The sequence below is a fragment of the Sinocyclocheilus anshuiensis genome, unplaced genomic scaffold, assembly GCF_001515605.1.
Source record: "Sinocyclocheilus anshuiensis isolate Anshui unplaced genomic scaffold, SAMN03320099.WGS_v1.1 scaffold799, whole genome shotgun sequence".
NCBI lineage: Eukaryota > Metazoa > Chordata > Actinopteri > Cypriniformes > Cyprinidae > Sinocyclocheilus > Sinocyclocheilus anshuiensis.
Genome location: NW_015548231.1, coordinates 518183 through 534481, shown reverse-complemented (window position 1 = coordinate 534481; position 16299 = coordinate 518183). Strand labels below are relative to the sequence as shown.

Below are 16299 nucleotides of genomic sequence, written 5' to 3'. Positions count from 1 at the left end.
TCTTCATGGAACATGATCTTTACTTAATATCCTAATGATTTTTGGCATAAAAGAAAAATCAGTAATTTTGACCCATACAATGTATTTTTGGCTATTGCTACAAATATACCCCAGCGACTTAAGACTGCTTTTGTGCTCCAGGGTCACATTTGTCCGCAGTGAAGTTCGGCCGATGTCTTTTTTCTTTTTTTTTTAATTCGGGCTACTTAAATTCATTTTGGGCTACCAAAATCTGAAGAACGTCTGCCCGAAGTGCTACCAGCGATTTTAAAATTTTGCAAGCCCTGATGTTTAACATCTGTATTTATTTTATTGTTTTACAATTGTTCGGTTTTCTTTAGGAATCCTGCAACCACTTTATTTTTCATCGATATTAAGCAGATGTAATTTTTTGTTCAGATCAAAATGTTATGACATTGTATGTTACAATTGTAAACTTAAACTGTGAACCTTTAAAGCAGGGTCTAAAAATACATATGGTATTTTTTATAAAATACATTTTATACATATTATACATTTAACTAAATAATCCTGCAAGCACTTTAATTTCCCCCCTTTACATAATGCACAAAAAGTGGTTCAATAACATTGAATGTTACAGGGACTGATTATTGCAAATGCAGATCCCACTGTGTTCTGGTCATATCATTTTAATTTTTTTAGGCCTATTGATTTTTTGCTAAGGTTTGCATATGGTGGTGTGTTTTTAATGACAGCTTTCCTAAAAATATATCCTATTCCTAAAATAAGAAATATCCCAATATATCGCCTTGCTTACAGTATCGCAATGAATCGCAACATATTGTATCGCAACCCCTGTATCGTGATATGTATAATATCGCCAGATTCTTGCCAATACACAGCCCTATTAATCAGTAAAACTGTTTTCAACATTGATCATTTTTGAGCACCAAGTCAGCATATTAGAATGATTTCTGAAAGATCATGTGACACTGAAGACTGGAGTAATGATGCTGAGAATTCAGCTTTGCCATCACAGGAATAAATTACATTTTAAAACATTCAAATACAAAACTTTTTTTTTATTTTAATAATATTTTACAATATTACTGTTTTACTGTACTTTTGATCAAATAAATGCAGCCTTGGTAAACTGAACTGAACATTCTCACTCATTAAGCCACAATTAATTTATAAAAATCATGACCTTATCATTCTCCTTTCTGAAGTTTAGCTTGTTTCATAAAACCTTTGACTGTGAGTGTGACAATTTGACTGTGGCTTACACTTAAACTGAAGTTTATTAGCTTGTGCTGAACCATGTTACGTGGGCAGAAAATACTGTTTCCTTCCTCGTCTGACAGGGTGTGGTTCATCAACAGCAAGTTTCTGTTCACTCAGGCATTTCAGTAAGAGTTCATTTATTCGTCCTCGAGTCAGGGAATACCTTGGGTAGCCACGCCTGTAATATAAATCCCACAACTTTCTGACAACTCCTTTAAATCTTAGTTTTTCCATATTTGCATTAGCCGATCAGTGGTTTAGATATGCAAATTGGAGCCAATTCATCAGCCATGCAAACAGGCAATAAGAATGAATGAGGACAGCGACTTTCAAGCTTTAAATCAGGATATGGAAGCACAAATAAAATATAATAAAAGTGGACTTACAGTGAGATAACAGCACGAGTCATTTAGGCCACTTTTATGACACTTTGGGTGCTCTTTCAAGCTTGAAAGTTTCAGTGTCCATTGATTGGAATTGAAACGTTTGAAATTTGTGCACAGAGGCTAAAGTAGTCAACGGGTTTTGGATGACATGAGAATTAATAAATGAAAGGATTCTAACAGCCTGGTGAGCCACAGGCCACTCGGAATGCCATTTGCTACAGGGAATACAGCAGGGGGATGACACCACCTAAATCCTCTTCCTGCTCCAGGGTCAAAGAGGGCAATTGTGATGGAATTCCAGCTAGGATTTTGCTGCCTTTCATAACAGTGACATAAGATGAAAGTGTATGAGAATCTCTGCCATTGCTATCAGCTGCAATGCTTAAAACATCAGCTGACTATTTTGCAATCAGGTCTAACATAAAAGTGACATAAAACTGACTTTGACTTTTTCAGATAGCAGGCATTATCACAAAAAAAAACAAAAAAAAGTTGGGTCCTATGATTTCTACAAAAAACAAGGGCGGAATCACAGAACCCACTCATAAATAATGGAATTTACAATATATAGGCCTAGGGCCCTATGAAATCAATTTTACTTTTTCCCAAATTCCGTTTTATTTTTTTTCCAAATTCTGTTTTAATTTTTCTGGATTCCATTTTTTTTTTTCTCCATATGAATTTTTCTAGACTCTGTTTAAATGGTTAAATATCATATTTACATTTTGAGGCTTATTATTCAGACATTAGTCCACAACGCATTTTGATTTAAGTGCACTGACCTCTTTTGATTTATCCATCCAAAATATATCAAATTGCAATGCATTAAATGCAGTAAATTTTATTTTTATACAGTAAAGAATACAGTAAATTTTATTTTTATGACAATTCCAAAATTCTGTCTGCGTTTTCCACTTCGCGGAAATCATAGGAGCCTAAACATAAAGCAGAATGTCACAAAATTTGCCAAATAAATCAAAAGTAAAAAGACTGCTATTTAAATATGAAATCTGCATGTTCTGCTCGTCTTTTTATGAATGAGCTGCAGAGTTTCACCTAGCGCTCATACTCAAACACACATGATGCTTCCGCTGTCTCACTAAATAACGACATGAACTTCATCTCCAGAGCTGATCCATAAGTCACTTCACAAGCTTTACACCATTTTATTTGATAAAAACTACTGTTAGATACAAACGAAAACTCAAAGGTTTTCACTACAACTTGCAAAAATAAAAGTTTGGTTTAAATTGAAGAAATCATGACAAATATATTATTATTGTATTATATATTATATTATTTAAAACAACGGTCGGAACAAGACAAGGGGATCCGATATCGCCAACTATATTCATCTCGTACCTCGAGAGAGTAATGGACTCGGTAAGAGACAATGACACAGGAATATCAGTCCATGGGTACAAGATCAACAACCTCAAATTTGCAGATGACATTGATCTACTGGAGGAGGATAGAGTTAAATTACAAGGAAATCTGGATCGGATGAATGAAGCAGGAGAGGCCGCAGGATTAAAGATCAACATTGAAAAGACAATGACAATGGTGTTTGGACAAGAGGACATAGAAGAGGAACTGGAGATTAGGGGCAGAAGTATTGAAAATGTCACAGAGTTTGTGTACCTGGGTAGTCTACTGACCTGGGACAACGATTGCAACAAGGAGATCAAAAGGAGAATAGCGAGGGCAACGGGAGTAATGGCAGGGTTCAAGACAATATGGAACAGCAAGCATATCAGAACAGAGACCAAAATCAGCATAATCAGGACATGTGTGATGAGTGTGTTGCTGTATGCTTGTGAGACATGGACATTGAGGAAGAAAGACAAAGATTTACTGCGGGCGTTTGAAATGAAGTGCTGCAGGAGAATCTTGCACATTCACTGGCATCAGAAAATCACAAACGTGGAGGTGCAAAGACGAGTTGGAAACACGAGGAGCATCGTACAACTCATCATGGAGAGGAAGCTCAGCCTGTTTGGACATATCTGCAGGATGGAGGACAAGCGACTGGTGAAGTGTGTGGTGTTTGGGATCATGGATGGACGGACACGGAGAGGAAGACCGAGTAGGGAGTGGTTGGATGACATCAAAGAATGGTGTCAGAGGGACATCCACTCTCTTAGCAGGATGGCACAGGACCGTGCACAGTGGAAATGGAGCGTCAGACGGGCATTGGACACCAACGGGCGTGAGCCCATGGAATGATGGATGGATGGATGGACTGTTAGATACAAACGAAAACTCAAAGGTTTTCACTACAACTTGCAAAAATAAAAGTTTGTTTTAAATTGAAGAAATCATGACAAATATATTATTATTGTACAGTAGGGGTGTGCAATACAACGATTTTTGATCGTGGATGATTAAAACGTCTCCATGATCTGCTTTTGAAGAAATATTGTAGTATCACGCTACAGCGCACTATCAGTTGCAGTTCTGGCGCCACCTTCTCAATATACTGTATAACGCTACATACATACACATCAAATGTTAACTCTGTGATAGTTACACTCACGGGACACTGCACTTATTCGCAATGACAAAAGTACATTATTTGCATGTGCTTTAAAGCCTTGCCATTTCATTCGCATGCTGTTCTGACATGCGCTTTCTCTTTCAGCTGAAGCCCGCACACTAAAAAAACAGCCCCTGATTACTGGAATATAGGGATGTAACGATTCACTCAACTCACGATTCGATTCGATTTGAATCGTCACGTATTTGAATCGATTTTCAACCGGCTCGCAGTTAATCGTTACATCCCTACTGGAATAAGTTATCTTTCGCATCTAATACGGTCAAAAACACACAAGGTTTACATATAAACACAGTTGGTTGTGTCTAAAGTGAAAGTAAACAGTTGAGAGAAAAATTAATGCGTGCCTGTATATTAGATGATGCAGGTCTTAAAGGGACAGGAGACTAAACATGCTGCCGCTTGTCATTAAAGGGATAGTACACCCAAAAATGACATTTCTGTAATTTTTTTTACTCACTCACATGTTGTCCCAAACCTGTATTAATTTCGTTCTTGTGCTGAACCCAAAAGAGGATATTTTAAAGAATGTGGGTAACCAAAAAGTAGCTTTTGTGGCATTGACTTTGAGAGTAGAAAAAAAAAATACTGTGGAAGTCACTGCCAGCAACTGTTTGGTTACCCACAACAGAAGAAAGAAACTCATTCAGGTTTAAAAACAACTTGAGAGTGAGTAAATGAGTAATTTTTTGGGTGAACTATCCCTTTAATGTTAATAAAGCAACAAAACACACAAGAACTTTAATACAGTTGCTTTAATAAGAATCAATGTATAATTGATGTATTTAGTGTTTTATTTTAATATTTGTTAATTCAATTCCTTGAATGCTATTTCTAAGTATGCTTACTGTACCTGAAAAATAAAGCACTGTTTGTTTTATTTGTATAGTATGTGTATTTGTAATGTATATATTTGTTCTTATTTTTTAATAACAAAGATAAAATAATGATTTTTATAATTGGCCTAAATATCTGCCACACTTTTTTATTCTATATTTTGTTACCTTGTAAGGCTTTGTTTTTAAAATAGGGAAATTAGTGTAGCTTCACTGCTCTGACAACTTGCAAAATAGTAAAACCAACATGGCAAAGAATCATGATAAAATCGCGAATCGTGATATTCCTGAAAAAAAAAAAAAATCGTGATATGATATTTTTGCCATATTGCCCACTCCTATTGTACAGTAAAATGTACTTCAAAATAATAACAATAATAATACAGTTATTAAAACACTTTAAGGAGTGTAACATTATTTTTAATCCATGTTTTTATTTAAACTGTAAACATCTGTTGTGCAGCACTTCATCAAAAAAATTGTTTTTTAATTTGATTAAAGATTAAGTTCTATGCAGTATCGACCGAAATTAAGAAATATATCGTGATATAAATTTTGGCCATATCGTCCAGCCCTAATTCATACATTACAACAGTTTTTTATTATAAATGTATAATAAATCATAAAACACAGAATCCAGAAATATTTAATCAGAAAAGCCAAATTTAAGAAAAAAGTAAATAAATTAATTAAAAGTAATAAAACTGATTTTATAGAGCCCTAATTATGGGTTTTAAATGACATTTATGACATCATTATTAGGAAACCTAAAATGACACCTTAGGAAAACATTAGGTTTTACGGACGAATACATATGCTGATTAAACATTACAACCTGTGAATTGAGCTTAAATGCTCAGATTTATAAACCCAGTGGGCTAAGCTTCTACACAAACTCACTTTACAACAAATAAATTGCCATGAAATGTAGCATTCAGAACGGAGCTCAAAATCTGGATCTGTTGTTTAGCTATTAAAGATCCATAGTCTCGGAATCAAAGTGTCATGTTGACACTTCACCTTTCAATGTGTTTTTACAGCTTGTAAAAGGTGACATTTGCCTAGTCAGCTAAATGCTATGCAGGTAAACAATGAACAGAAGCCAATCAAACTAAGGGTAGAGATGTCAAAAGCCTTCACAGGGATACTTCTAACCTGTTAATTCCTGTAAAACTGTTTTTAATCATAATGTCACAGGGAAAATCTTTCTCAAATGAGCAACAAGAGAGTTTCAGCAAAGACAATGTTGTATAATGACTTTCAATGGTCTTGAAAAAGGTTGCATTTAAGTCTGCATACCTGCTGATGGTGAGATATCCATCGTAATGCTCAATACTCTGATGAATGCAGCCTAAAGAATGTGCACCTAACACAAGAACGTTATCTGGTAAATGTGCAACGCAACCTGAAACTGTCAGGTCTTTAGAGGAAACAAAACTTCCTGAAAACTCAACAGATTCTCCCTGCCTATATATGTCCAGTTGTTTCTCTCGATCTCTCTTACACACACACGCTCTCGAAGCTGCATCCTCTCCAGGCTTGCAGCAATTTCCTGCATCTCCTGACTAATTTTACCCAGCATCCTGACCCATTTCCCAAGGAGCACAAGGAAACAGGCACAGAGGAGCCGATGCAATGACGTCCATATGCATAAACAGGCTGATGCATTCTGACGGCCAGCCCAAACATTACCATGTCAAGATTTCAGCGTGGCCTCCAGCTATATCACGCACCAGCAAGGACTAAACAAGAACAAAGGCTGGCCTCTTGAAAAAAGAAATAAAAAGGGCTATAACTGAACCATAATGCACTTTTATCCATGTACAATGAGTTCTTTCATCCTTCTGGTTCTATAAAAAAACATATATCTGATAAATCCATTAAATTGAATTGTAAATGCCAAAAGTTAAAGGGGTCATATGATGCTTTTTTAAAGATCATTATTTTGTGTATTTGGTGTAACAGAATATGTTGACATGCTTTAATGTTCAAAAAACATTATTTTTCAAATACTGTACATTATTGTAGGTCCTCTATGCCCCGCCTCTCTCAAACGCTTCGTTTTCTACAAAGCCCCTCCTTCCGACAAGCGCAGTCTGCTCTGATTGGCCAGCTGACCCAGTGCATTGTGATTGGCCGAACACCGCAAGCACTCGTCGGAAATGTAACGCCCCTTACCATAATCGCGAGCTTCATCTTTCAAAATAAATGTAAAGACAGAGCCCGAAAGGGGAACAGAGTCGCGTGACAGACACAGTGATGAAGCTGGTATGTGTTTGCAGTACACAAGCCACGGTTAAGACAGCTGACTCCACTGTGATGTGACCCCCCCCCTCCTCTCCTCTCTCTCGCGCTCTCTCTCTCTATCTATGCACAATCAGCTTGTAACACTCCAAAGAGAAAGGAAAACTTGAAATCGCATCATATGACCCCTTTAAAACAGACAGTCTGCAATACTGCAAACAGAAAGCAGTCGATATAAACATATCTGGCATTTCTTCGATTTCTAAACAAACTTTTTTATGCCTCACAATACGTCACAGCATTTGAGGTTTCATTATTTTTATATTCTTTCCTGCTGCCTGGCAAGTTAGTGAGTCAAACTGAAACAAGCCAGACAATATTACAGTGTGGTCGACACATGGGTAACCACAGAAAACCCTGCACGCTACATGATATTCACTAAAACACTAACCGGGTGTAGCAGCCCAAACACTTGTTCTCCTCCTTTGAGATAACTGAAGGTTAATGCAAGAAGCAAACATTCAAGTAAACCTCCAAGACAGTATACGAACGCTTTTAGGGTGGATCTGAAGCAGTCAAACTCAACAACTCAAAACAAAGGAGCAATTTCATCTAAAATGCCTTATAGTATATTACGCTTATTACAGGGATAGAGTAACCTGAGGTTAAGAGTCATACTGAATGGAACAATGACAACCAAACAACTTTTGTTCTTCCAGCTGAAATTACATTAACAATTTGGCTTTTTTTTTTGCATCATAAAAAAAAATGTTGAAGTGCTTCTAAGCAAAAGGGAAGGTTTTAAACAGAAGCACTGAAGGTGCACTCAGCAAGTTTCTGTTCACTTTTATCTGGTTTTTATTCATTTCAACTGATACATTTTCAGATGTCCCTGCATTTATTCTCAATCTCAGCTCTGTTTTTACATGAAATGTATTATTAATAGTAAGTCTGTCAATTCCATGTAGAATAAAACACCTTTTTCTTAAAGACTGGTAAGACTTGACACTTTATTGCAAGTATATCATCACTTCAGCATAATTTATCAAAAGTGCTGATCATTTCATAATATTTAAAACTTTAACTTGCACACAGACATCACATTGTATTAAGTTTCAAAGATGATTTTTAATGCATCCACCCTCTTGGATCTAACAAGATAATCCACACCTACAGGAAGTTCAGCCAACTTGTTTAAACACGTCTTGGCCACTAATCTCTCTACATTTTTCTCCGCATATGTATTGATTGATTAAACGAATTGGATTATTCTGCATATTTTCTGAATATCATTTGTTCCAAGGCTTGACACTTCTAGCTCATACTGATATAAACTTTCAGTTTTGCTCCGAGCATTGAATAGATGACAAACCAGACCAGACTGACAGTTCGAACAAATGACTTCAGCAAAGCAAGCTAAAAGTTGCCAAAAAAATAAGATAAAATCACACTGGCTTTGGTTGCAAATGAAAGCGGTTAAATTTGAGCTTTATTTGTTTAGTGATCACTCACTCGCCCTCTGTTCTTCTAATGTGATCAGCAAACAAAGATTCCAAGATTCGAACATTCCAATTTCAAATTTCAAATGAAAGATTCTAACATTCTAAACTAGCAATTTAAAATAGAAAAATCGAACATTTCATATCATTACTATTCGTATTCGTTTTAATTCAAACATTCAAACAGACCCACCTGCAGCAACTTTCGCTTCCCACACTGTTTAAAGACAAAGTCAAAAGGGTTACCTAATCCTTCCATACAAATCGCAGCACTACATGCTCCACCCTAGCAGCATGTCAGTTCAGATATTAAATATCAGAATTTATTAAATCAATCCCCCGTTTTGAGCACTGCAGATCAGATCAGCCCATCTGGCCTGATCCACGCTGCCATGATCCCTTCGCATGGACAGATTCTTAAACTTACGCACAGCAATGCAATCTTCGCTTCGTGATACAAACATTACGTGACAGAACGAGTATGCGCCTGTTCTTACCTTCTCAGCTGTCGTAGGAAAAATATATCCAGGCCCGAATTTATTTTTGTACTAAAGACAGCTTTAGCTTCCCAGCTGCAGTCCCTGATCGCGCGAATGCTCCCTATGCTTCTGCCTCACTCAACTTGTCCGAGACTCGCCGGAAGCCACGCCTTGTTTCGTTTTCCCCGCCCCACGAAGAACGTGATTAGACAAAAGAGCAATGAGTGGCGTCAAAGGTCACCAATCACAAAACATACTCATCGTAGCCCTGCCCACTCGGAGCGTAAACAGGTATGAAGTTCAATGTGGACGACGTGACTGCTTGTAGACCCAGTTTGCGGACGCCATACATACAGTGAAGTCAGTAAACGTTAAACGTCGTCGATTAGTAAGCTGATAGTATCATGGTGAAAGTACAATGAGGTATAAACACGAATTTTGGATATCGGTTTACTTTTTTGAACTCAACCTATATGTTGAGGTTGATTTCCACAAGATGGCACCATTATGCAGGGATGGGATACACAATTTCATTACTTTCTGCACACCTACATCCAATAAATAAATACAGTTGGTTAATAATAAACAATTGTTTAAACAATTTATGTTAAAAATGTTCCTCCAACATTAATGTACAAGAATCTGACTATACGTCAATAATAATTATTTTAAGGGCTTTGCAATGCAAATATGATTTTTTTTTAAGTATGTAAAAATACAATAATATGGTACTGTAAGCATGCCATTTTGATCTGGTTTAATAGCAACACAATGCAACACTAGGGGTTTCTGCTCCATCCCTCTATCCACCAAGGGGTCCGTGCATTACATGAATAGCATCCTTCTCAGAAATGTTCCTACCTTTTCTTACTGAAGGTTTTCTCTCTAGTGCTTTGTCAGGTGATTTCTTCGGTAGATCAAATGCTGCTTTCATCTGTGACACTTTCACAGACTGTGTTGGATCTAAGGTCAGATCGACCTGGGCCTCAACTGGCTTGGTCCACTCCTTCATCTTCTTCTGCAATTCAATAGTTTCCTTTATCATATCAGAAACATGTCTTTTCTGTGCACCCTGTGGTGCTTCCATGATGGTGGTTGGGCTGCTTTCTATTGCGTGCTTTTGGTCAAGCTGGCTTGAATGTTTCTCCTGTAACACATAATTTGCTTTTGTCGACCACTTGTTCTGCTGTTTATCTTGTTTCTCGTTAGCTTGCATGCTTATAAGGTTGCACATGGAGGAGGAATGTTGCACATCTTGTGCAGCAGATGTGTTTGCTGCGTTGACTTTTAATGCAGCTCCGGCAGCACAACCATCCCGGACCTGACCGGATACGTCTGTCAGGCTTACAGTGGAATGGGTTGACGCATTTGTTAAAACCTTCAAAAAAAAAAATTCTTGAAGCTGAGAAGAACCAGACAGAGTGACTTCTGTGTTCTTGTGCACACTTGGCCTATCATCTATGCGACCTGAAGTTGTCTCAGGACCAGCAATGAGCTCAGAGATGGAACCAGTTGCAGATGTTTCCTTACACAAGCTGATAGTAGACTTGCCGACCTTGTCTCTCTCTGATGACATCATGTCGCCCGAGTTAGCGTTTCCCACTAATCTCTGTTGTTTTGTAGGATCACTTACAGAAGAGGAACATTCTGGATCCATCTCATGTGTAGTATCCTTCACTGTCTCTGGAAGGGGTTTTATCGCTGCTTCAGCCAGAAACCATTCCAGACTTTTCTCTGTGCGTACTGAAAGAGGGGAATCCTCTTTTTCATTTGTTTGCATAACTTGAACATCAGATTTACAAGGGGGGTTCGAATCTGTAATGTCTTCAGAGAATGCAATACATTTCTCATCTTCATAGCTTTGTAGCCGTGGTTTGTTTTCACCCAGCATACATACACTGGCAATATTAGATGTCACAAAACAACCCTCTTCCGTTTCTGTTCCACGCAGAGAAAGATCTTTTATCTTGGTTTTCTTTGCATGGGAATGATAGGGACCCTTTGAAGCAGATTCCAGATTTTCTCTTTCTTCACTCTCTCTCATGCCATCTTTATTTTTATGACCTCCAGCGGGTGATCTCCCAAGTGAAGGTTCCTTGGTCCAAGGGCTCTCTGAGTCTGACACATTAAATTGCCTTTCTTTCTGAAGCTCGTCCTGTGGGAATTCGCCCGCAGATATTTGTCGAGGTGACTTGGATGCCACTTCTAAGGCGCTGAGGTCCTCTGGGCTCAGACTCACAGCTTTGCTTTGTAAATCCGCACCTGCCAGAGATGAACTAGTAAATCTGGTCTTTATGACATCATCTGTTGGCTGACGCCCCGTAACGTTTTCTCTGGCTCTGCAGACATCCTTCATCGACCGCCCCTGGGTTTCTGCATTCATCAGGGACGAGCGTTCGGCACTGGAGGTTTCTGGTTCTCTGGCTCCGTAGACATCCTTCACTGACCACCCTTGGGTTTCGACGTTCTTCGTTTCTGTTACAACCTTATCTGGATTCTCTGGCAGCTTCTTCTCTATTTCTTCGTTGCTGTGCTCAATTGCCTCAGTGATGTCCTTTGATGTTTCCGCTTGTGATGTTGTGGGCTTGTTAATCGGCCTCTTGTTTTGCGATTCAGTCATGCTGGTCTTCAACTTGACGTTTTCTGTATTGACTAACGCTTGGTCTTGAACTGTGAAGTGAACATTTGTGTTGGCGTCCCCACCACGTGGTTTTGAAACGTCCTTCCCTTCCAGAATCTCCCAGGTAGGCCCTGTAGTATCACAGGTGGCTTCAAAATCAAGTTTTCTGTCCTCTTCCTGGCTCTTTAGCTTGTCGTCATCTCCACAGACAGACTCCATTTCGTTCTTTGCATGTGAAGCGCACTTCTTACTCCTGTTTTCTCCTTTGCAACCGCTTTCAACTTTGTCTTTTGCAGGAAGGTCACACCTAAAGTTCCCCTGATGGTCTTCTAGTGTACACTCCAAGTCTTTTCTCTCGTGGTCTGGTTCACTGTCAGACTGTACGATTCCATTCAGCTGCTGCGGAGCCAGCAGTCCAGCCCTGCCTTCCTCACTACTCTTTCTTCCTCCCTCTTTCCCGCAATCCCCTCCCTCCGCAGCCCCCCCATCCGTGGGAGCGCACACCTTATCATGAGAATCCAAACCGTGCATTGGTGTAGGTGATGGTGACTCCCTGCCTGGGCCTCCATCCAACCCTCCACCGGCTGTGTTCTCGACACCATGAGTTTCAATGGTTAGATTTCCTTCCTCTTTGGCCCCCCCGGGGTCTGGGCTTGGTCCCTTTTCCTCTGGTCCTGCAGAGCTGTTGTCCTGCCCTAGCTCCCCCTCCTTGACCTGGTTTTGTCCCATTCTGTGGAAAAAAGTGAGAGAGATGTTATTGGCAGTGTGTTGTTGCAGACCACACATGACTCTGGCATGCAGGTTGTGCCAGTGTTTATCTGAAATTCTTACACACTTTCACTCCCCTGTACACAGTGTGATGCTCACTAACTGTCTTTTTCACTTATCTGTTTCTGCTTGTCATTTCGGATGAGCTCATTCTTATAATCACAGTCAAATCTGACTTGTTCTGTTTGCTTTCCCTGATCTTTTGCTCTTGTCTTCTTACTTTATGGAAAGTCTCTTAGTTTCTGGAATTAACTACTAAAAAAGCTCAAAGTGCAGGTTGACAGGGTTATTAGAGTTAAATACAACTAAAACTCAAAACATTTCTATTACTTGAAATAAAATAAACATTAACTGATATAAATTATTTTATCATATATATCAAATATAAAAAACCTTAAAGTTATTTATTTTAGCTAGTTGCCAAAGTAACATTTCATTATTTTCATTTAGTTTAACTTGATGTACTAAAATATAAAACTAAAACTGAAATAAAAATTCAAATTCAAAGTAACATCAAAAAACACAAAACTCGTCCCGTGTTCGAGTCCCGGCTCGTGGACCTTTCCCGATCCCTTCCCCCCTCTCTCCCTGTTTTTACATGCTTTTGGCTAATCATAATTACAATATACAACTTCATAATTCTAACATAAAAAGTCAACATTATGAGATACTCAATATTTATGAGACAAAAGTAAAAAATGATAACAAACAAAGCCATAATTATTATATAAAAAGTCAACATTATGACATAAGAATCTTTTACCAAAGTTTTGAGGTTAAGTAGATTAGTAGATTAGAGCTCAGTATGAAATTGTTATAAATTATGAGGAGCATACTTAAACTTTAAGGATCTTTTATTTATTTATTTATTTTATTTTATTGCTTTGAGAAAAAAAGGATCTCCTGGTTCATTCTTCATCATTTTGAATGGGACAAGACCAATTCAGTTGTTTGTTTAAAGAGACTCACTCTGACCGAATCACTGATCAGTGAGTTGTTAATCAGATCAGTCAATTTCACAAATGAATCATTCAGCGCAATTTATTAATTCAATAGAAAATAATCAGCTTAAAGGATTGATTTATTCACAAATATATGTGTGAATAAATATACAGATATTACATTTTTAAAGCAATAAAATACTTGAGTACAACAACAAAACGCTACACTGTAAAAAATGATTTGTGATTTTAACAGTAAAAGACTGTAAAAATGCTACAGTAAAAACCTGTTAACTGGTTAACAGTAAGTTTCTATACTATATTCGGAGAATAAATGTAATTACATTTAATGTAATTTTACATTAAAATACTGTTAAAAATACGGTTTTTGGAAGTGAAAAAGAAGTCATTGTATAATTTATAGTGAAAAACCGTAAATTGACACTCCCAGAATTCCCTGCATGACACCTCATATTTAAAAGTCATTGTATAATTTACAGTGAAAAAACGTAAATTGACACTCCCAGAATTCCCTGCATGACACCTCATATTTGATGTTTTTTTGTTGAAATAACATGTTTCTTCTTAGTTTTTTCTTATCAGTTGTGTACATTAGGGGTTAATCTTACATCTAATGTTGTTAAATCAATGTTTATTGCATTATTTCAGTATCATGTGTGTCACCATGATGGGGTTTAGTGTTTGTGTGAATGACACTGTGCACCTTCTATATATACTGTAAGTATCGTCCTCCTCAGCTCGCAGAAAAGCTGTTTGTGATGAGCTTTGGTTCGTCATGTAACTTTCTCATCACCACCAGTTTTTGGTGGTTATCAGTGCATTACAATGGTTCAAAACAGATATTAACACTTCAATATTTTGGTTTATTAACATTACATCAGTTAATGAAATATGGTATTATCTATTTAGTCTGTAAACCCTAAAATGTTGCTACCATATTTTTTACGGTGAAGTTCTGGCTACCACAGCTGCCGGTATTTTACCGTAAATGTCATAGATTTTTTTTTACAGTGTAGTTACTGTTCACCATTGCAAAAAACAAACAAAGTGAAACAGCAGCAATGTGTTTTTCTTGAACCTCGACTTTGGTGGGAACAGTGTTTCTTTCCTCAGTGTCTTGTGACTCCAGCATATCTGAGCAGCCATTGACTGTTCATGCTTGTCTCGTTACATGAACTGTACCGTCAGCAAGAACACCAGGAATTAGAGTCATGAGATTTTGCAGAAGATCTCTGAAGCACTGTCAATCACAGTCCTCACAGAATCTGCAGGTTCACACCTACATTCTAAAAATATCAAAGAAATGTATATATCATCCATCTGTCTGTCTGGTGAATTGTCAGTCAAAGAAACCCTAAAAATACTATTTTATGTTGTTCTGAACACATAAATATATATTGAGATAAATATTGACTATTTGATGCTTAATCCAGTATATTAAATGTTTAAAGCACTACATTTGAGAGGTGAAAAAGAGTGGCATTTGGCACACACAAATGAGTGCGTCAGGCGATTCAATCCCCAGACACACATTGGATCATAATCTCACGCTCTGTCACACATAATTTGAAGGGCTTATGGGCTCATGAAAGCCACTGATGAAGTCTTTACTTTGGGTCACGCTTCCTCTCTATTTCCTGTCTGCACATCTCCCAAAAAAATCTCTGATTCCTCTTCTCATCTGTCAATGCCTCCTCTCTCTGAGCAAAAAGCAGTGTGAACATAAAAGTGAAATTGTATATATTTGTAAATACAGTGGGTACGGAAAGTATTCAGACCCCCTTAAATTTTTCACTCTTTGTTATATTGCAGCCATTTGCTAAAATCATTTAAGTTAATTTTTTTTCCTCATTAATGTACACACAGCACCCCATATTGACAGAAAAACACAGAATCGTTGACATTTTTGCAGATTTATTAAAAAAGAAAAACTGAAATATCACATGGTCCTAAGTATTCAGACCCTTTGCTCAGTATTTAGTAGAAGCACCCTTTTGATCTAATACAGCCATGAGTCTTTTTGGGAAAGATGCAACAAGTTTTTCACACCTGGATTTGGGGATCCTCTGCCATTCCTCCTTGCAGATCCTCTCCAGTTCTGTCAGGTTGGACGGTAAACGTTGGTGGACAGCCATTTTTAGGTCTCTCCAGAGATGCTCAATTGGGTTTAAGTCAGAGTGAAAAATTTAAGGGGGTCTGAATACTTTCCGTACCCACTGTATATATATATTTGAAAGACACCGATACTTTTTCAACAATAAATCGAAAGTGGCAACAAAGACATTTATAAACAATTTTTGTTTCCAATAAATGCTGTTCTTTTGAACTTTCTGTTCAGCAATGAATCCTAAAAAATTGTATCATGGTTTCTTCAAAAATATCAAGCAGCTATGCAACTTTAAAAAAAAAAGACCTGTTTGAAAAATGTTTTAATTAGAAATCAGTTATTTTAAAATGTAATAATATTTTACAATATTACTGTTTTTAATGTATTCTTGATCAAATGCAGTCTTGGTGATCACAAGAGACTTTTTCAACAAAAACCCTGAACTTTTGGACAGTTGTATATGTAAAATACTTAGGGATGTAAAATGTTCAGTAAAAAGAAAGTAAATAAATTAAAAAAAAAAATAGAAAGAGAAAGAAAGAAAGAAAATGGTAAACAGGCGTATTTTTCTGCAAAAAAAATAAAAAAATAAAAAA

General features: G+C 37.4%; 1 protein-coding gene across 3 annotated transcripts in view; it reads right to left on the bottom strand.

The window, feature by feature from the left end:
• The window catches only part of LOC107654626 (uncharacterized), a 68976-nt gene extending 56380 nt beyond the window's left edge, over positions 1 to 12596 (bottom strand). For all 3 annotated transcript variants that reach the window (XR_001630354.1, XM_016441785.1, XM_016441786.1), the window contains exon 1: positions 10108 to 12596. Coding sequence is in view for 2 of the 3 variants with exons in the window: in XM_016441785.1 (XP_016297271.1) it covers positions 10108 to 12595 (2488 nt within the window). In the remaining variant the exon portion in view is untranslated. The remainder of the gene's footprint in view (positions 1 to 10107) is intronic.
• Between the last annotated feature and the right edge of the window lie 3703 nt (positions 12597 to 16299).